Below are 21,008 nucleotides of genomic sequence, written 5' to 3'. Positions count from 1 at the left end.
TTACTATACAAATGATGAGATATGTGTGTTAAAAAGTTAATAACTTAAAACATAAAATTTCTATCACTTATATAAATACACGTGGTGTACATGTTCCAATCATAATGAAAATTTTTTCCAAAGATCCGTCGCAAACGCAGAATGATGAGTTTAATACTTCATGAACACATTTAGGCAATACAGAACTCGAGGAGCAAGAGGAGGGTAACAAATATTCATAAAGTGTAGAATCATCAAACATCACAAGAACATCCGAAACATCGCAAGATAAACCTCAACAAAAATCAAACATAAGAACATCTTTTATCCGAAAAAAAACCGGAAACAGTTTCATAGATATGCAGCAAGTTCCCTTAGCTAAGGGATCCGGCAGCTTTAAATCTTCTTTGCGTCGTCACTTTTACAAGCTTGGCAAGATAAAACACCATTTAAAATAAAGGTTTCATTGCACAGATAATATGGTTTCATAAACCTCCCTGTTAGCAACGGTTCCACCAAAAAAAAAAAGGAAAACGAAGAACGTCTTGCCATCAGCTACAGCTACTGCTACAGCATCATACTTAATTCTTCGGACCAATGTCCTTAAGGGCACATATCTGCTCCTCTCCCATGGCAGACATGACAGTCACCACAAGATCCTTTCCATCATTAAACCCGTCCTTGATCTATCAAAACAGAATATGAAAAGATTTAGTCGAATACGAAGAAAATAGATACAATAAAGCAACTTGAGGTAAATGAGTTTTATTTGCTCGATGAGATAGATAGATAGATACCTGGGTAAGCAGACTGTCATCAGTGGGCAGCCTCAGATCATCCTTGGTGTTTCCATTTTCAGTCAAGAGACTCACCTACAACACGTCGAACTCCAGTTAGTTCAGATAAAATGGAAGAAAGGCATGTCACTAGAAATATACAACTTCTGTGAACATAACATAAACAGGGAAGAAAATTATCGAGAAACTCAAATAATAGATGGTTCTATTGTCTTAATGTGCACAAGTTTGTTTCCTTTGGTGTCACGATGATCATCGAAGTGCACATACTTCACATAACAATCAAAATTTCTGATGACATGTTTGGAACTAATTGTTAAGAAAACTTACAAAGCCATCCTCGGAGATATCAATCAGCTGATAGTCAGTACGGTTGACATGGGGAACCTGCAAAACAATGATAAATAAATGGGGAATGAATGATCCAACTTGAAACCAAGAAATACAGCACACATATACATAAATACACGAAAGTCTAGTTTTGCTATAGCATTACATCACAATTGTGGGACGAAGGAACAATATCTTCAAGCTTCTTTCCATTGAAGATATCAATTGCCACAAAGTGACACTTAGCGTGACCGTGCTTTCCAGTTTTGGAAGTGGAGACTTCAACAACCTGCAATGAGAGCAAACACGATAATAAAATGGATTAAACAAATAAATCATTCACATCACAATGGTTTACAAGGATGACCAGCAATAACGTCACAGTTCAATCACAATGACAGAGTTGAAAAATTGGGATTTATGGTTAAAACATTCGATTTACAGCACAAAAACTTTAGATCTCAATAAGAACCAGTTGTATTCGTGTATGAGTGTGTACGTTTGTGCTAACCCCCACACTTTAACACAACAAATCTAGACATACAAAAAGATGCCATGGATTTAATTGCTAGCACTAATAATTGTAGCAAACGAATGTCGAATACCGAGTATTATTAGTGTCTGACTGTATGTGTGCTACACATGAGAGGCAACCTTCATCCGCAAACCCGAACATAAGTACTTTGTAACAATAACTACTACAACTTTAAAAACCCTAAATTTCCAACAAAGATATCGTAATCCAGCAAACAAACCCACATGACAAATCTTTCGACAACATCGACATCATTAACATCACAAACAAATAATTATCCACAACAATAAACATAGGAAATCACGAATAAGTCAATCTTACACCATAAACAAACAAAAAAAAAAATACAGTAAATCAACATATTTCAATCAGAACAACAAAACCCAATAAAGATCTCACAAAACCCAGATGGATTTCGACCTAAAAACCCTAAAAATTGCATCTTGAATTCGAAAAATTAGGGAAGAACAAACCTTGCAAGGCCTGGCCTTTATGACGATGTAGCCATTCTTGCGGATGGTACCAGCCTGCTGTGGGTAGGTCTTGGATGCTCCGGCGTCGGCTTTGGATTCGAACTGGTGCTCCTCGTCCGACATCTCTGCTTCTCCCAACTTGATGAGCTTCTCTGTCCCTCTTGAGTTTTCTTTTGTTTCTGCTACAACACCGAAAGAGGGCGACTTCTGGTTCTGATGGTGTGACGGGCACTATATTAGATCCCTTCTAGGTCATATTTAACCCTGGTTAATCTGATTGAATCTCCACCGTTGGATCTGTGGTTAGCTTTTGTCTCCCCTAAACTCAGTCTGCCTTTCGAAAACTTATCCAATATGAATAGCAGAATTAAGGGAATTGTCCATCCCATTTTTATTATTTTATTCCTATCAAATTTCTAATAAACTAAAAAATATATATTTAATACTAATAAAATAAACTAAAGTTTGAACAACTAAATAAATATACAACTTAATATTTATAATTTCTAGTGTGATTAATTGCGTATTTTGAAATACGTGTTATGAACAATGAATTATATGGATTTTTGTTTGAAAAAAAAAATTGTATTACTTTCGATATTATCTCTATTTGCGGTCGATAAAATTTTGCTGAAAGTGCAGTTAACGATACATGAGAATAGCTAAGCACAAGTAAAATTTTATTTACATAAATATAATTTCACTCGCCCACCATGATCTTATAACACAAAAATTGTTGCAAGATAACAGAATATACCCAATAGTGGTGGATATTTTATATCACTGTCAGTAAACAAATTCACCATATTACTCTTATTTTATTTAGTTTTCTTAATTTTAAATTGTTGTATCCCAAAATTCATGGTTTCAAATTTTAAATTGTCGTATTCCAAAATTCATGGTTTCAAAGCAAGATAAATCTTGGAAAATTTATGAAAATAAATATTATTAAAAAAGGTACAAATAAGGACTCCATGTTGGACTTGGACGGAAAGTGATCATCTCCGGATCCCTTTCCATCTAACCCATCTAATTCGGGATTCGGGCTGTTGAAATTTGATTTAACGGCGACAGTTATTATCATTTTTAAAGAAACCTCTTGTTTGTAGTTGTTGGATCAAATTTCAACGGTTCGGATTCCAAACCAAATTGATTAGGTAAAAAAGAATCTGGAAATGATCCCTTCCCCACTTCAACTGAACCAAAGACTCCTATCCCCATTACAACTCTTGATAGGCCCATCCATTATTCCGCCAACAAAACCAATTTCTTAGCATACAAATATCCCATCCTATTCGAAAATATTTTATTTTTCTTTGACTGAACAAAATTTTTTAAATACTTAAATATCTTTTGCAATATAATTCGAAGAAAAGAAAAATGTTATTCAATCTGATTTCAAAAGACAAAAATAAAAACCTTGTTTAGTAATCAATTCCGACGTAACTTTCACAATGAATTCGAACATGTTAAAGAAACGGAGAACCGTTGTAAGTTAAACCCAAATTTGATGACAATATTTCACCATCATCCTGTATTTCATTCCTATATCAAGATTAGGATTCTCTTTCGTCTAAATCTTCTCCCTCAAGTCCCCTCCTCTTTCATTTTTTTTTTCTTTTTCTTTGCTATAAATAAGTCAACACAGATGTTGACGTGACTTAATCGTAACTGTGCAAATATGAGAGGACTGGAGGGGAGGGAAACCAATGGAAGAGTTGTGCAAAAATGTGTAAAATGAAGGTCAACAAATAACCATTTGGCTCGCATACAACGTGACGTGCTTTGTTAGTCACAGTGATAGTTTATCATAAAACGAGACATCACAATAACTGTATACACGTATCATGTAAATTGTTATCAAGAAAGAGAAAACAGTGACATAAAGCTGAAGATGATGAATGAAGATAATCATGCTATTATGTGGGGGTTACAGATAATCTTCAGCTTCATCAATTAATAGTGAGGCAAGATTATACTTTGAACCTTTTGATTAATTTTAGTGATACGGATTATATCTGTAATTAAGTATGTCCCAAAAGCCTAAAGCAATCATGCTTGATTGCTAAAGAATCTAAACTGAATTAATTACTTCTAGAAATCAAATGATAGCATCACATTTCGTTTGGATTTAGAAGATTATATCAATCATGAATATTATTGTGATTTATCAAAATATTATTTTGCAAGTTATGGTAATTAGTAGTTAGTCCCTAAAAGCAAGAAAAAACATTCCACCTATGAAGAATGCTAAGGAGACTCTTTCAAGATTGAAAATTTTCATGGACTCTATGACACATCACTGTATAACGTTGTTTCCTATGTCTACATTATAAAATATTGTGTAAAAAACATGAGGTAATAAAGAATTCAAGTTTGATTTTGAGAGTCTCTTTAGTATTTCTTTCAATGTAATTATTTGATGTCCTCTCTCTGTCACTGTGGGGGAGGACCACTTGGTTATATTTGATGCTGCATCTTCATGTGGAGTGATTGTGAGGACCATTTCCCTTGCTGAGAAAGAGGAAGAGGCACACATGTAGAAGAATGGTCCATACACATACAAACCCTATAAAAGATCCATATACTTAAGCTCATCCTGTGTTCGGAAATATTTTTTTAAAAAACACTTCTGCTCAAAAGCATTTTTTAGTAGAATCACATCAGTATTTTAACTTTTTAAAAAGCACTTATAAACACGTCATAATATATGAAAATTTATGAAAATTAAATGCTTAATGGATGGTTAATCTTGGACCACCTCGTTAAATAATTGAAATGGGCCGCATGCTTTGAATTTTATAATTCGAAGTGGTGCAGGAATTTTTCGCATGCGTGCATGTTGCAAATAGAGAGGTTGATAATCTGCAGATTGTGCACTAATAATGCAGTCAAGGAAAGATTAATTAAGTACTTTTCCTAATTCCTCCTCTAATTATCTTCTGCATTAATTAGTCTTTGATAATTAAGCCGCAGTCTGCAGAGCACTTTTGTTCTGCGCATGGCAAAAGCTAGATACGAAAGCATGCACAAATCATTGACATTTTGCAGAAACATGCCCAAGTTGCTACATCTTCTTGTTACTTATGATGGTTGGCAACTTTGACATGCATGTTACTTCCGTGTCAAAGTTTCAGATTCACTACTAACCAAACATTGTTAGTCTTTGACTTAATCACTCGTGCAATCCAAAGAGATGTGACATTTTATATAAAAAAACCACAATACAATTAACAGTAGAATCATTTAATATAGGAGGGATTTAACTTCATGAAATTTCAAATGTGAGACATGTTTCATCAAGAAATAGAACTTGGAGTTGGGCCTTCTTTTTGCACTATTATGGATACAAAAATAATGGGAAAAATTAAATTAAATTATTAATTGTTCCTATCGAAATTGAAAATAGAATTGACTATGGATTCGAGCCATAACAAATGGTTTCAGAAAACCGTATAATTTTTCCGATCTAAATAAAGTAGGTTTTACATGAAGAATATTTGGCTAAGCATGTTCTAAACACTTCCAATTCTTCCTAGTACGAAGCATCTGTTTGTAAATAATGAGTGCAATTTTTTCATTGCCGTTTAATAAGCGTAGTTTAATCTATTTACTACACAAATCTCAAAATTTAAATTCATTTAACAGCAAAATCAATGTGGTGACCAAGTTACCAACAAGCTCTCAGAGGACAATATTTCTGCTGCATCATGTGTAGAATAAGGATGCCAGACTCTACATCATTAAGTTGCAGTTTGGCACCAACGAAAAGTACGCGATTTCGTATATGTACATCCCGTGTTAGCAATCACATGTATTTTTAATGTCTCCGGCCGCATATACATAAACACACAGCCACTCATTTTGTACATTTTGCTTACGGTGGAAGCATCTGTTGGATTTTTGGATCGCCGGATCAGTCTCACTCGAATGACATCGATGTTGTTTTCAACTTTACTATCTGTCCAATCCGTCAAGTGTGAGGTTTTACTACAAAAAGTCTCAGTATTAATAAGAGTAGGGTAATTCTATTTAAACCCATTAGGTTTCTTTGAACCCACAGATGTGGGACATTTAATACTCTCCCTCACGTATAATCTCATTTAGTGGTTCACACATGGAGATCCACACATCAGTAATTGAAACTCAGAAGTCGACTCCAATGGAGTCCAAACTTGTTTTCAATCTTTTTCAAGAAGTGCTTGTTTTCAATCTTTTTCAGGAAGTGCCTTTCTAGGAACTCAGAGGCCGACTCTATGGAGCCGACCTCTGAGTTTCAATCTTTTTCAGGAAGTGCTTGTTTTCAATCTTATTCAATATTTGTCAAGAAGTGCCTTTTTAGGAACTCAGAGGCCAACTCTATGTAGCCAACCTCTGAGTTTCAATTGTTTTTTAGGAAGTGGCTTTTTAGGAACTCAAAGGCCGACTCTATGTTAAGAGTCCAAGCTTGTTTCCAAGCCCTTCCTGAGCCTTTAGGTCACCAAACCTTTAGCTTGCACATGTCCGAACCTTGGCTTTAATACCATGTTGGATTTTTGGATCACCAAGCCTTTCCACTCTAACGACACTGATACTGTTACCAACTTTATCACCTACCCAATCGATCAAGTGTGGAGTTTTACCATAAAAGGTCTCGGTATTGCTCAGAGTAGGGTAATTGTATTTGAACCCATTGGGTTTCTTTGAACCCACCGATGGGGGACATTTAACACCATCGATGGCCGACGGTGCAAAAGGTGGTCCAGGACATTACTGCAAATGCCAGAGCTAGCTAGCTCTCCAGGCTCTTATGTGAGTCTGTGACTCACCACCACTAGGTCCCCTACCGCTCTACATGCATCGTATGCATAGGATACTATCTGACAGATAATTTAGCATATCAGAACAGGCAAAGGAATGAACTTACCATCAATGTCCGAGGCAGACAAGCGAAACAGCAAAACACGAATCCTAACTACGAACAAAAGATTTCATATCGAACTAGGCTTGCTTTAGACTAGAAAGAAGGCTTCTCAAAGAACTAGGCTGATAACAAGTTCATGAAATTCTGAGACAGATACTGCAATATGTGATCAAATCAAACTCCTTTGTATATATAAATCAAACTTTCATTTCATGCCACCAACAATAAGAAACAAAAAGGAAAGAGCGAGCGAGCGACATAAAAAATTCCGAACAGAATTTCCAGGGCTGCTGTACAATCATGGAGGCAAAACAGAACCGATCATAAGGGCCAACAAGAACAAATTACTAATTAGGAAAACAAAAGCTAAACCCAAAACTCCCACATTTTCCTTGTTTTTTTTCAGCTCAATTTGTTCTTCATCTGTTACCTGCTTGCTCGATATCTTTAAGAAGTCCGACTATCTGATGCATGCTTGGTCGTTTTGAGGGAAGGTCAGCTGTGCACAGATATCCAATCTTCAGGGCCTCCTCCATTTGGTCATCTGGTCCTGTGTCACGAACTTTTGGATCAATAGCGCTCGTCCCTTTGTTCTTCCTAATCAATCCTCTAACCCAGCTCACCAAGGTTGCATCTTTCTCCTCTGGATAGTCATCGCCAAATGGCTTCTTTGAAGTAATCAGCTCAAAAAGAACAACTCCAAAGCAATACACATCGGATTTTGGTGTTGGAGAATCATACTCGGACTGAGAAAACTCTGGCGGAATGTAGCCAGGTGACCCTCGAGAGATCTCCTCATCTATACCGCTGCCAAAAATCTTTGCCAGTCCAAAATCAGATAATCTTGGCTCTAAGTTACAGTCCAGATAAACACTACTAGCTTTAACATCTCTATGAATAATTGGAGGTGAGCAACCGTGGTGTAGAAATGCCAGTGCTCTGGCAGTGCCAAGTGCAATCTTGTGACGGAACCCCCATGATGTTAACAACCCTTCAGAGCCAACATTTTGAATGCCATTGTTATTGTCTTCTTCCCAAGTATCTGTGCTCCAATCCTCTGTTGTTTGCAGTATCCCAAGCGGCAAGTCATGTAGCAAATTCTGTATATTCCCATTCTCCATGTAGTCATAGATAGCAATCCTTTGGTCCCCAGCTAAACAATATCCAGTCAATGGAACAAGATTAGGGTGTTTGATCCGTCCGAGATACTCAAACTCTCTTGCAGCTTCCTGGTCTGTCATTGTAGAACCGTGGACCAAAACTTTCACCGCTACATGAATTCCACCCGGTAGAAATCCTCTATAAACAGGCCCGAATTTCCCTTCAGCCAGAAGGGTTCCTCGATCAAAGTTCGAAGTTGCAGATAAGAGATCTGCGAATGTGAAATTCAACAACGGCTTCTCGAAAATCACTACAGGTACTGAATTTGCTTGCTTAACATCCGCAACCCATGTTGTTGAATCAGTGTGGAAGGAAAAGGGGCCTGATACGCTTTGCTCTTCCTTGTGTGAGGTTTGTTTTACCTCCCACATTCTGGTTTTCCTTCGGCAACAAACTGCTAGAAACAGCAGACCAGCAAGCAAGCATACCATTGAGAAGGTCAAAACCAAGGCAAGCTTTAGTACCTTGTGCTCCTTAGCCTTATTAGCTCGTGCTCTAAAAGGGCCCGGGTTTGCTGAAATGGGGCAGCTGTTTGTTGAACCAAAGAAAGATGCTTGGAGGGTTGCATTGGAAATTTCAGAAGCACATAGTGTCAAGTTATTGTAAGAGAAGTTGAAGCTCTCCATCCAAGGGAGTTTCTCCAAGAGAGACATCGGGATTTCTCCGCTCAAATTGTTGTGAGAAGCATCGAAAACTTGGAGATTTCTCAAATTAAGCAATGGGATTTTGCCTATAAGATGGTTTTCAGAAAGATCAAGTGTGTTCAAGTTACTCAGCCGAGAAATTTCAGCAGGAATGCGACCGGTAAGACTAGATTTCGACAAGTTAAGGTACTCCAAACCAGAAAAAGTTTCCACACTTCTCGGGAATTCTTGCCTAGTAAATCTATTGTGTGCTAGATTAAGGTGTTTAAGATTCTGGGATTGATTCCAATAGTGTAAAATTTCTCCATTAAGCTGATTTTCGGACAAATCTAAATAAACCAAACGAGACCAATTGTAACTAGCATTGAATTGTACCTTCGAAATGTGGCCTTCAAACCGGTTCCTGCTAAGGTCAGCCACCTCCAACAGCTCCTTAAACACTCCCATCACTGAACCCCGAAACACATTCCCTGAAATGTTCAGAGTAGTAATGGAATTCATCTCCGAAAAATCGGAGCCCTGGCCATGAATCCCATTCCCAGCAAGGTTCAATACTTGCAGCTTAGGCAATGCAGCACCAAAACCAGCTGGAAGAGAACCGTTTAACCGATTCGACGAAAGGTCAATCCAAACCAAAGATTGACAGCTCAGAATTCCTGATGGGATGCTCTTCTCAAACGAATTTCCATTGAGCTTAAGAACTCGCAGGCTGGCAAGTGAGCTTATACCAGCAGGAATCTCCCCAGAGAAATTATTGCTGGAAACGTCGAGGGTTTCGAGCTGACCGAAGTTGCCAATATTGTTCGGCAACGACCCGGAAATCTGGTTGTTGGAGAGAATAAGGTGCTTGAGAGAACCTATGCTCCACAAATCCGAAGGAAGACCGGTGATTTTGTTGCAGCTGAGGTTTAGAGATTGAAGCTTTGTGAGCTTCCCGATGGTGGTGTCGGGAACCGGACCGGAAAGCTCCAAACCGGAAGCCTCAAAGCCGATAACATTGTTGGATTCACAAGAAACTCCTTTCCATGAACAAACGGGTGCAGAGAAGTTGTAGACATTGGAAGAAGAAGATGAAGAAAACGAACCCATTATTTTCAAAAACTCAGAGACAAAGAACTCATCTGTATTGGGTTGTTGGGAAGCCAATGGATTCAGGAACAGTGAAAAAATCAGTAGAGAAGCAAAGAAATGAACACCCATTGGGAAAATAGTGCAGCAGAGAAAAGGGTGTGAGAAAGTTTAAACCTTTCTTTCTCTCTCTAGAACTTCAGAAGCAGCATTGCAGTAGCATAAATGGTTCTGGTCCCATTTCAGAAGTAATTGCTTGGGGACTCTGCAGCTCCATTAAATCCAAAGCACAGTGTAAAGTGGGTTATCGTTTTTGGAGAAGAGAAGACTGTTAGGCTAAAACTCCCCCCAAAAACAAGAATTTACATGAAGGACTTTATTGGGTTCGTGGTCCTTTTTATCCTCACTAAGAAAAACCCAAAAAAAAGCTCTGGGAAAATAAGCCAATGGGTGAAACAGTACATGCAAATAACAAACTTATTGCGTTCTCAAAGAGCTAAGGGTTTTCTGGGGTTTTGACTTTTGAGAGTGGGGGAATGTGAGCTCACCCTTTGGTGGTTTTGCAGGTCCACGACCATGAAATCCTGCAGAAACAAACAACAAAAGAAGAGGAAGCAATTTTGTCTCTGTGTGAGGAGAAGGAGAAGGAGGAGGAGGCTCTAGTTTTTGCTGCATATATATTTTTTAGAACAAAAAAACAAGACTGTCATGTGTTTTTAAATGAAATAAAAACAAGGAGACTGTGAGGACTGAGGGGAGAGAGAGAGAGGGAAGGAGAGAGAGGGAGGGAGGGAGGGTATATTGGGAAGGAAGAAGAAGGGTAGACAGAAGTTGAGCTTCATAAATGAGACAGGTTTAATGGAGGGAAGCAAATATCTACCATTTGGGTTGGTGGAAATTTGGTGATGTTCTTCATGGGGTGTTGTTTTCTGATCACTAGATTCTTTCTCTCTAATTGGAAGTTGGTTGATTTCTTTATCTGATTTAAGTCCAATTGGAAATTGCCAATTTTGCTATTCCTTCAATGGTGTTTTGATTAGAATACTGCCAATTAATAGTGTGTTCCTATGTATTATGTAATAACAATTGGTTTTACGCTTAAAAATTTGAGTAAGGGTGTCTGACCACATTATTTGTAAAACACTTCTTATAAATATATGAACACGTGTATATTGTCTCATTTATTCTTATACTGATTTTATCCAGTATAAAAGTTAACCTAACCAAAAAATTCTATCGAAATATCTATCGTATTGACATTATTTTTTGTTTTCAAAGTTATCAACCTTTTGAAAAGAAAATTTCTAGTTTTGTTTTAGCAAAAGAGAAATTATGACCTTCTCCCCAACTTTTCGTAAAGCATGATGGCCAATCAATTCCTACATTCATTTCTTTTGCTATTTAAATGTACCAATTTTCACTTCAAATAATTAAATATGAACTCATGATATGCCCTTAACAATGTTATAAGTTGATCACATGAAGGAAAGTATTATAATCAAACAAGACCGGTTCTGAGTTAAAATTTCAAATGGTGCTCTTTGTAGATTGATTAATAAACATTATAATGGATTGAAAAGCAAACTTATACTTACGAAGTCATGCGTTGAGCATATAACGAACTATTCTTTCATCTTTTACCAAAGAATATTGTGTGTTCGTCGTTTTAAGTGACATACGTCTATTTTTTGAGGGGCTCACCTCTATGGGTGTCCCTATAAAAAAAATAAAATAAAATAAAAAAAGAACAGAAAAGCAAACTCATACATACTAAATGCAACACACACCGCTGTTGCTAAATAAACGCTTTAATAATGAATCAAACTGTTTACTATTTATACGAATGTAACATAAGTTCATATAAAGTACTTTAATATTTTTGGTGCCCGAATTTTGTTAGCCCTCGACAATCATCATGCCCACACTGTTTCAGGCCCGTCCCTGCAATCAAAACAAGTTCACGCTTCTCATTTTGGTAAATTATAAAGTTTGCAACTTTATATTTGCTAAATTAGGAAGTAATGTGATGGGGCATATATTTCAATGGATTAGCCTAGAAATGCTTGGTGTGAGGTACCCTTTTGTTGACTTAAAACACGTACATTTCAAAAAGGTTCTCCCAATGGATTATGAGTCCCACCCATTTGCTTAAACAAGTGATGTACCCCCTCCTAACCCATGATCACCATTTAAGTATACTTAATGGTGGGTCTAGTCTTCATAGTAAGATTAAGGGACTATGATTACTCTCGCCTAGAATCAATCATCTCGATTGTTTATTGAAGAAGAGCTTACTTACGGTGGATATTTCACTTTAATAATATTCCAAAATAATAATGCAACATCATACAACATGTTATTGATCTGAAATATTATAACGGCGGAATACCGGTGTAAATCTCTCTCTCATAGCAGGTTAGTCACATGATTAGAATTAAAAAAAAAAACATATCTACATAATATTATATTTCTCCATATCTTCCATTCCATATACTCTGCTTTCTTTTGAGGATTTGGTTTGGGGTGTGACTGCACAATGAAAGTTAATAGCACATAATTAATGTCTTCAAGCTGATTAAGACACCTTTCCCTTAATTAAACTCAAGGCACATGACGGCCTTGACAAGTTTATACGACGACCCTTGTCCTAGTGGACTAAGAAAACCCCAAATTATTTGTACATGGAAAAGGGTCCTCCTTGTCAAAACCTTAGGCGATATCCGAAGTTGTTTTTAGGATGTTTAAAAACGCTTTCAAATAACCAAAATTGCTTATGATTGTATTTGATAGGAATAATTATAAAAAGTTTTGAGATCATATGTAACAAAGAATGTTTTTAGGTTGTATTTGTGTGGACGCATTTCCAATCCGCCTAGATTGCTTTTTATCATTGTGTAGAAAGAGGGAATTGAGCAGGAAGGGAGCACGCCAAGACCCGACAAGAAAGAAAATGGAGGAAGATTGCATCAAGTGGTGATAATTTGCACCAAGTGAGGGATTAAGGAGAGGAGTAATAAAAAATCCACCGCCCCACACAGGGACTAATGATAACATTTGGTTTCATGACATTGCCAATTCGCCAGCTGAAAACTAATTATTCTGAGGCAAGAAAATTGTGTTCTGAGTTTCATTTTTTACGCTGGTGAATCACACAATAGTGGGTTGAGAAAACTAGTATGCATGTGAGTCTTCCCGACTTCCAAAAGATTTAACCGCCGTAACGAAACCATCAGCCGATTCGTTTTTTTTTTTTTTCCTCAAAAAATAAAATAAAAAAAGTCCAAATCTATATTAGTGAACACATAAGTTTCCCAGCGAAGCGCATGACGTCTAAAGAGTTGGCAAATTTTCGGGTGTAACCGGAGGTATTTTCCCTCTCCCCAACTTTTGCCAGCGTTCTCATCACGGGAGAAGGATATACCCCGGTTACACGCTTAGAAAGTCTCCTATGAGTTGCACCCATGCAAAGGATAGATACGTCGTTAAAATGTTATGGTCGTCACTGAAAAATGGAAAAGTTAAAATCTGCCCGCCCCGACTCCCTGATGGAGGTCATGGGCGAGCAAATGAAGTGTCTGGGATCGACTGGGAGACGTAGAGAGGGCGTCCAAGCCCAGAAATCACAAGTACTCCAACGAAGAGGTCCCTCTACCATTTTCCAAGGCCCTGCTCGACGAGCCGACGAGCGGTGAGACACACGAGGGCTCAAAATGTAAAGCAGCACCTAAAATATCACACCACAATAGAACACAACCATCAAAAGTTCTACTGATTGATTGTAGGCGACCAAAAATAGGTATATAGTAAAACAAAAATCTTGATGCATCTCCGAAAGGCCGAAAACACATAATCCTTCAGCTAATACAATTATCCGTCCATGAGAAATCTCCCAAAGCAGTAAGATACAGCTCGCCTGCTCTTCCTCTCCACACTCCAAATGCAACACATAAATAATCACCCCTTGTTACAATCTCTCTCAACAGCTAAAGAAAACAAAACAGCAGACCAACAATCTGTTCGTCAAAGTTTGACTTCTTCCGTCATATCCTGAGCGGGTGATTTCCAGAACCATACCTGTCTAGCTTTGCCTTTTTCACCTTTGATCTCTGGGTTGCAATCCTTTGGAATGGATTTGGTCCGCCAAACGTTTCTTTGGGTTGCTTTACCTTCTTTCTCTTTCCGCGATCATATTCTTCATCCCTGCATCAATTGACATTCCACAACTCATGAGAAGATTTTATAGGCAACGCTTTTACTGGTGAAAAATCATGCTGATCTAAAGTAATGTGAGATAAAAGGGATTCCAAACTCACCATTCATCTGGTATATAACCGATGCTGACACTCTCTGCACGGCTTGATTCTATAATATGAGAAGGAGGCAGTTCTATTTCGTCCCACCGAGCAACTGCAATCAACATCTTTTTTATGAGAGACGCAATAAGAAATTATAACCACAATAACATTAGGCAATGCCAGATTCAATGGGCTTCTTGTCCATACTTTCTATGACAGAAGAAAGAACAAAACAAAAAAGTAATCCAGATATGGGAAACTACAAGGTTTATCCAGCATTCACAACTAACAGATCAATTGGTAGAAGTGAAGCTCAACTAGCCAATCAGAAGAAATACAAATGCAAAAGGCATTGCAATTGTGAAGGCAACACATGCATGACTAGATAACGGGACGGCATATATGCGAATACTAAAAACTACCAGCAACCATGGATCTATGGCCAGGAGGGCAGAGTTCTAGATAATGTACTCACCGACTGTCTCATCAAGGCCACGGGTTAGCACACCAATCCCTCCAATTTGCGATCGGTCTCTTTTATGATTGTGTGGGGTATCATTTCCCCCCATCTCCTGCAGGCTTTCTTTTGAGCACGAGCTAGAGACATTACCATTTTGTAGTCTTTTATCACTTGCAAGCACTGTACCATTCTGACCGAGACTTTCTCCAAACACTCCTTTTTGAACAGCCGTTAAAGAATCATGATGAGATTTCACTTCCCACTTTTTATCAGTTCCATCTGCATCGTTTTTTAAGCCAGATTTGGTCCCCTTTCTCTTAGAATTTCGCTTAGAAGGGTTTACCAAGGGAATTGACCGGGTTTGCTCGGATGTAGACGGCCCCATACCATATAAGCAAGAATTGTCCATAACATGTTCCTTAAGAAGGCTCTTGGTATCTGAAGACGGGTGCTTACTCCTTTTGTGTTTCTTCTTCTTCTGTACACTTAAGACCACCCGGGAAAGTAAGCTAGGTCGTAACTGCATGCATGCAACCTTAGACTTCAGCTGCTTCTTTTTCAATTTTCTATGGCGTTTGCAATCAGGAGATTTTACAAGCAACGATCCATTTGCCACAATTAATGAGCCAGGCAAATTTGCTGACTCATCAATTACCATTTTTTGGCCAGAATCGCTAGTCTTCTCACCCAAAACATTACAAGCAGCACTTCCATTGGTAAAACTTCCAACCTAAAATAAAAAAGAAGTTAAATCTGACAACACAACCTATCATAGAATTCACAAAAGATACAAAGAACAAAAATAGGAAAAAAAAATACCTGACTAATTTTAGAGCTTGGTTCATCTGATGATTTGACAGTGTGAATTCCCTCCCTTTTTGTACCTCTAGGAACTCCGGATGACATACTCAAGTCTCCCTTCGAGGAAACTACATTATTCTGGATGCATTAACAAGTTAAAAACTCAAGCACAAAACAAAAGTAAAATTATATATCAAGTGGGTAAAACTAGAGACATCAAAATGCATAGAAGATGTTGCCCACTTACATTATAAGGGGTCTCATCTTGTATGGGTTTAGTAGCCTCAAGGCTTTCAGGGTCCTTCACATTGGGTGATATGACACTGGAAATACCATTTTCAATTGACCTTCCTCTCTCATTAAGGTCAGTTTTATTGGCATCAGCTTTTGCAGCTGTGGCATTTTCTGGACCCGAAGTGCCACCATTGCTAGTTGGAGATGATGGTAGCATATCTTTTCCTGATGTACGAATCGGAATGGAAATCCCTTTCAACGAATCCTTTGGTAATGATGATGAAGATTCTGAAACAGGTTCCTTCATAGGCACCGTATTTTCTGCCGCATTTTTAGAATCAGAAGCACCACCATTGCTGCTTGGAAAGGGAGATAATGATGGAGACGACTCTGAAACAGGTTCCTTCATAGGCACCATATTTTCTGTCATTGCCTGGCAATTAACTGATGCATCCTTTAAAAGGGGCACCATAGGTGGAACTATAATTGATTTTTGTGTCACAACAATAGATGAGGATGGACCACTTGATCTGCCCTCAACAGAACCATTCTGAATGGGTACTTTGGAACCTTGGTTGTTAGTGGAAGGAGTTTTTAATCCAGCACCATTTGCATTGAAATTCTCCTTTCGAGCCACTTCAACAGGCTTCCTCGGTATTATATTTCTTCTATCACGGACATAAAACAACATGTAAGCCTTCTGTTCTAAAACAGTCCTCTCACTAACTTGGTATACCTGTTGCATCATAGTTGTGCAAACTTGTAAGAAACCTTGATTGCTTTTTTCTTTTTCTTTATTTTTCATTTCATATGCAATTTAAAGATGGTAGATTTACCGCTGCTCTATCCCTCAAATATATACTAAACCACAATTAGTTACAAAGTAATACCACTCATCACAAACAAGTGTCACAATCTGGTGATGCCAAGTGGCATCCTATCAATGGTAGTGGCTTTTCTTTATCATATAGCAAGTATACCCATCCAAGTTGGGTTATTCAAAGATAAAAACACAGCACATCTTTGGATGAGGGACTTATAAGAGGGATTTGCATTCCCATTTTGAAGAGTCAAAAGTGGTTGGAACCATAGAAAACGAATTTGTCAATCTTGGGTGGGATTTGAATGAGATTTTAAAGCCCGGAACCCACTTCAAGGTAAACAAAAATACGAGTGGCTTCAAAAATCCATTAGAAGAGAACTTACTCCAACACTGAACCATGGACCCATAATTCAGGATCCAAGACCCTGGACACTGAAGACCCAGGATTCCGAACCTAGTGACTGAAAATGTGAGACTCGCGACCTGAGACCTAGGACCTGGGAACAAACCTGAAAACCAGGACCACAGATCCAAGACCCAGACCAAGTAGTCAGAACACCGGACCAAGGTTCAGGACCCAAGACCCTGGCCGAGGGCACAGGCTAAACATGTTGTATAGGTTCCTTAAATGAATCCCACCACACTGGATAGATTAACCAAACAGGTAAATTTCAGGGCTCAATCTCATCTTTTCAAATTCCACCATTTTTTTTCTTTGTTACTTCTAAATACCTCATCCAAAGGGAAACCTTTAGCAGAAAATGATCATAATCTGTTTACTTAACATGGCACATCTAAGATCCATAAAGTTGCTACACCAACTGTAGAAAATCCAAATTGTGAAGCATTATGAGGCAACCAGTGCAAATTGGAAGCACTATACATCAAGGCCAGCTACTTGCTAGAGAAATCTCAAGTTATCAACGCACCTGGTTGTCGTCAAGGGAGTACCACATGCCACTTGATGTGCGAACATAGCAATAATAATGGCCAGAATAGGTGGTAGCCCCACAATGAACAAGAACCCCATAAAGAGTATATTTCAATTCTCCTTCCTGCCAAGTAGAACGTAAAATTAAGTTCAAATGCAAAACCACGAAGTGAAAGGCACAAAACATAATCAAATCAGCAACATATGACTTTTGGCTCCCTCTAATGCATTATCCCGATCATAAACCTAATGGTCCAGATTCTAATTCCTAATTTAACCTTTTTTCAGAAGAAAAAAACCAAAATTAAGGTACAGTTTTCAACAAGCATTGGGCAAGATTATGAAATATGAAATAAAATAATAAGTAAACAGAATGAGTGACTTGAACAATCTAATACCACAATCTGTGCTTCTTTTAGATTGCTTCATTTGTAAAATAAAGAAATTTAGAAGTAAAGCTTGCATGGCTAAAAAGCTTGTACACTTACATAGGAACCACTAACAAATGGCTTCAAATCCAATGTAGGGCCAAATTTTACATGTCTGTCAATTTTTCGTCCAGGATCATGTGCACGAAATCGTTTCAAATGGATGGTAAGTACATAAGGAGGCTTTTGAACAGTCATTTGTTTGAGAGCCCGAACTTTCTGGTTGCATCGTTGGCACTGATATTGCCTTTCCCCTCCATCTAATTGTTCTGCTGCAGTAAAGTTTCCAAGTGCTTTTTGCAACGAATCTGCGTTGAATATTTCAAGACTTAAATCTAAGAATGGGTCAAACTTGTTGGAGCAATAGGAGCACTGCATACACTTGACCTGAATAATAATATTAAAAAGGGTCACGAAACATCAGCAAATATTTAAAATATTTACCTGTTTACAAAAAAACATAAACTCCCACACACTACAGTATCTCAAAAACCACTAAGTCTTACCTGGCTTCGAAGTCGACCGCCAAAGATCTTGTGTACCAAGCTCTTCTCATAGGCACTTGGGGATTCGCTTGGCACACCAGACGGTAAACAGCATTTATGCATGGATTCCAGCAAGTTTACCATGTATTCATGTGCATCCTCCTGTCTAGACTTAGTGAAAGTTCGAGATATGCCTTATCATGTGTCAAGGATTCCAACTTCCAAAGCATAGAAGCAATAAAATAGACCCGATACCACACTTAAAAACTGACCACTAATCTTAACCTTATGAAAATGCAAAATTGGAATGGTGAACACAAGAAACTTCTTTATAAACCCTCCCTTAAACTTGTTACCAGTTACTACACAAAAATTAACAGAAGAAAAGAAATAGGAAGTTAAAAATAATAATAGCAAAGACACTAGTTATGAATCTGTAGTAACGGAATTGCTCCAATCAGATTATTTGAGTATAGTTATCCCTAAGAAATTTGTTTTCTTACTTATAAAAGAACAATTTTGACTGTAAACTATAAAAAATATTCATAGAAGAATTTTTTTTTTTTTTAAATTGATTTTGAATTTGATTTTTCTTCTCTTTTGACACACTTGGTAGTCTAGCTTGTTGAATAAATAAGAACTCGATCAACAAAGAAAAGGTTCTATGGACAAACGTGGAGTCCAATGAGTACGCCCATCTATGTATGGCAGAAGTATATCACCAGAAAACATTTCAAGGATACATCGTAAGTTAATGACTAGATCCTTTGGCACCAAAATTCTCCCAGTTGATTGTAGAGCAAGACTAACATGCTTCTGGATGGCACATAAAGCACAAAACCCAGCAATGTGGCCTGTAAAAAGAACAAAATCAATCAAATTAGCCATGCACATAAATTCAACATTTCATACATGCACATGTAAGCATATATGAGTGCACGCTTACCCCACTTTAAAAAATACAAATGGTACATTATGAAAGTTTTTTTGTTCATGTTAATTCCTTCCATGCGAACACACGGACACAAAAATGTCATATTTATTTGTCTATATTAACTTGTTGTAAGCACATCCTGACAAAGGGGAAGTGGAGGGTTGTCGGAGGAGTCCTTACATGAATTTCGATGCTTTCCACTTTGCAAGTATGCAGCTAAAGGCTCGGTATATGTCAGACACTGCAATACTGAATTGAGATAACAAGTGTTTCCCATATTCCTCAAACCGGCACCCTGAAAATTATACAAACCGTTTTCACTGTCAAGCAACTAGGAACCGAAAAAATAATCGGAGAACAATCAAATGCAGCAATACCATTACCACCAAAACATTACATAACAGAGTATCGACTATGAAATAATTGAAATTGGAAAAACTATATCAACCGAAAATTGATTCGACACAAGAAGCCAAGCAACAAACTCTGAATTCAGCTAAACAGAACATATAACAAGCCCGAATCAAAAAAATGCAAAATGGTTCAATGCAAATGCGAAATGATTCAATTCAACAATATTGGATGGGGAGTTCGAGAAGAAAGCGATCAAGGGCAACACTTTGACTCACAATTCTCCGGAAGGTGATGCCAAAGCTGAGCTCCGGATCGAACCCGTTCTCCAAAAACTCGGACCCATCCCTTTTTTTGGCACTCAAACCCGACTGAGCCTGATTAGAGCTGCTGCCGCCGCTATTTCCGGGATTCAAGGTCTCAAGCCGGAAGTCACCACCGCCAGTGTTAAGCCCATTGAAGGGCTTCCTTGCTCGGTGGAACTCAATACGCCTCTGAAGCGGATTTGACCCAGTTTCCGATTCGGGCATTAGATCCGCAAACCCATCCGATTGTCTTTGGAGCTCCGCCGTTTGCACCATAACGTCAGCCATTTCCAGAGCCCAAAAAGTTGAGATCTTGCAGAGAAAGTTTCGATTTTTCTTCAATGCGTTTTGAATTTCTCTATCACTAGAATTGGGACTCAAGGTTTTAATGGCGGAATTGTTTTTTGGGGATTTGGGAGAAGCAGAGAGCTTTTTGAAGGCTTCTGCGAAAGAGAAGAGGCAATGGAGGCGATGGAGGCAGTATTAAACCCTACACAGACCCCCCAAGATTTTTGGCACCAGGTGGCCGCCGCCTACACCGAACAACCGTGGGGGTGATATAGGTGATTATGTCCTCGTGTCGTTATCGTGTTTAAGTATGACAATTGGATGAGGGGAAGGGATTCTAGATATATTTTTTCCATCAAATCCAACTAATCAACTAATTCAGACTCTTGAAATTTGATCTAACCGTTAAAGTTATTATAATTTTAAAGTGTTATTATAACTTTTAAAGTGAACCCTGTTTTTAGTCGTTGGATTAACTTTCAAAAGCTCAGATTGATTGATTTGGTAGATTTAGTTGAACGGATTCGGAGATGATCTATTTCATTGGATGAGGACACATACATAACAAGGAAAATACCCAATTGGAAATTGCTTGATGAAATTACTAATCGAGGTTTGACGACAAGATTTTATTCTCTTTTGGGTTTTGCATTGATACCTCGTTCATAAGCCATTTTGGCATCTCCTACTTTAAAGTTATGATACATGAATTACGATTATTACGGTATTTCAAATTAATCATAATTTGATATAAAATGAAAAGCTTTCTAAATTCATGATAAT

At 37.9% G+C, this 21,008-nt stretch overlaps 3 protein-coding genes and 1 non-coding gene across 5 annotated transcripts; 1 reads left to right on the top strand and 3 right to left on the bottom strand.

Annotated features, from left to right (window-relative positions):
* Positions 1 to 301: 301 nt before the first annotated feature.
* On the bottom strand, positions 302 to 2,313 carry LOC103955977 (eukaryotic translation initiation factor 5A-2-like). Its single transcript, XM_009367894.3, has 5 exons — positions 2,115 to 2,313; positions 1,273 to 1,395; positions 1,107 to 1,163; positions 777 to 851; positions 302 to 665 (listed from the first exon to the last, which is right to left on the bottom strand). The coding sequence occupies exons 1-5, from the start codon at positions 2,235 to 2,237 to the stop codon at positions 561 to 563; spliced, it is 483 nt and encodes a 160-aa protein (XP_009366169.1). The 5' UTR covers positions 2,238 to 2,313; the 3' UTR covers positions 302 to 560.
* A 4,868-nt stretch (positions 2,314 to 7,181) lies between these two features.
* LOC103956072 (probable LRR receptor-like serine/threonine-protein kinase At2g24230) lies at positions 7,182 to 10,649 on the bottom strand. 2 transcript variants are annotated; one of them, XM_048567019.1, is made up of 2 exons: positions 10,068 to 10,649; positions 7,182 to 9,943 (listed from the first exon to the last, which is right to left on the bottom strand). In XM_048567019.1, exon 2 carries the CDS (start codon positions 9,909 to 9,911, stop codon positions 7,437 to 7,439), a length of 2,475 nt encoding a protein of 824 aa, XP_048422976.1. In that variant the 5' UTR covers positions 9,912 to 9,943; positions 10,068 to 10,649; the 3' UTR covers positions 7,182 to 7,436. The 2 variants fall into 2 exon arrangements, with proteins under 2 accessions (XP_048422976.1, XP_018505124.1); XM_018649608.2 differs by having other exon boundaries at positions 7,182 to 10,649.
* Positions 10,650 to 11,486: 837 nt separating this feature from the next.
* LOC125469741 lies at positions 11,487 to 11,605 on the top strand. Its single transcript, XR_007251956.1, has one exon. It is a non-coding gene; the product is annotated as a U5 spliceosomal RNA (small nuclear RNA).
* Positions 11,606 to 13,635: 2,030 nt separating this feature from the next.
* Positions 13,636 to 20,447, bottom strand: LOC103955976 (ubiquitin carboxyl-terminal hydrolase 23). The gene is made up of 11 exons (XM_009367893.3): positions 19,911 to 20,447; positions 19,462 to 19,576; positions 19,091 to 19,201; positions 18,369 to 18,541; positions 17,923 to 18,249; positions 17,433 to 17,558; positions 15,694 to 16,416; positions 15,465 to 15,584; positions 14,661 to 15,375; positions 14,204 to 14,297; positions 13,636 to 14,090 (listed from the first exon to the last, which is right to left on the bottom strand). The coding sequence occupies exons 1-11, from the start codon at positions 20,223 to 20,225 to the stop codon at positions 13,931 to 13,933; spliced, it is 2,979 nt and encodes a 992-aa protein (XP_009366168.1). The 5' UTR covers positions 20,226 to 20,447; the 3' UTR covers positions 13,636 to 13,930.
* Positions 20,448 to 21,008: the final 561 nt, after the last annotated feature.

This window comes from the organism of the source record quoted next, unplaced genomic scaffold (genome assembly GCF_019419815.1).
Source record: "Pyrus x bretschneideri cultivar Hongxiangsu unplaced genomic scaffold, Pyrus_bretschneideri_v1 Contig44, whole genome shotgun sequence".
In the NCBI taxonomy this organism is placed as follows: domain Eukaryota; kingdom Viridiplantae; phylum Streptophyta; class Magnoliopsida; order Rosales; family Rosaceae; genus Pyrus; species Pyrus x bretschneideri.
The sequence above is the reverse complement of the archived record's forward strand: the minus strand, read 5'-3'. Positions and strand labels throughout refer to the sequence as shown.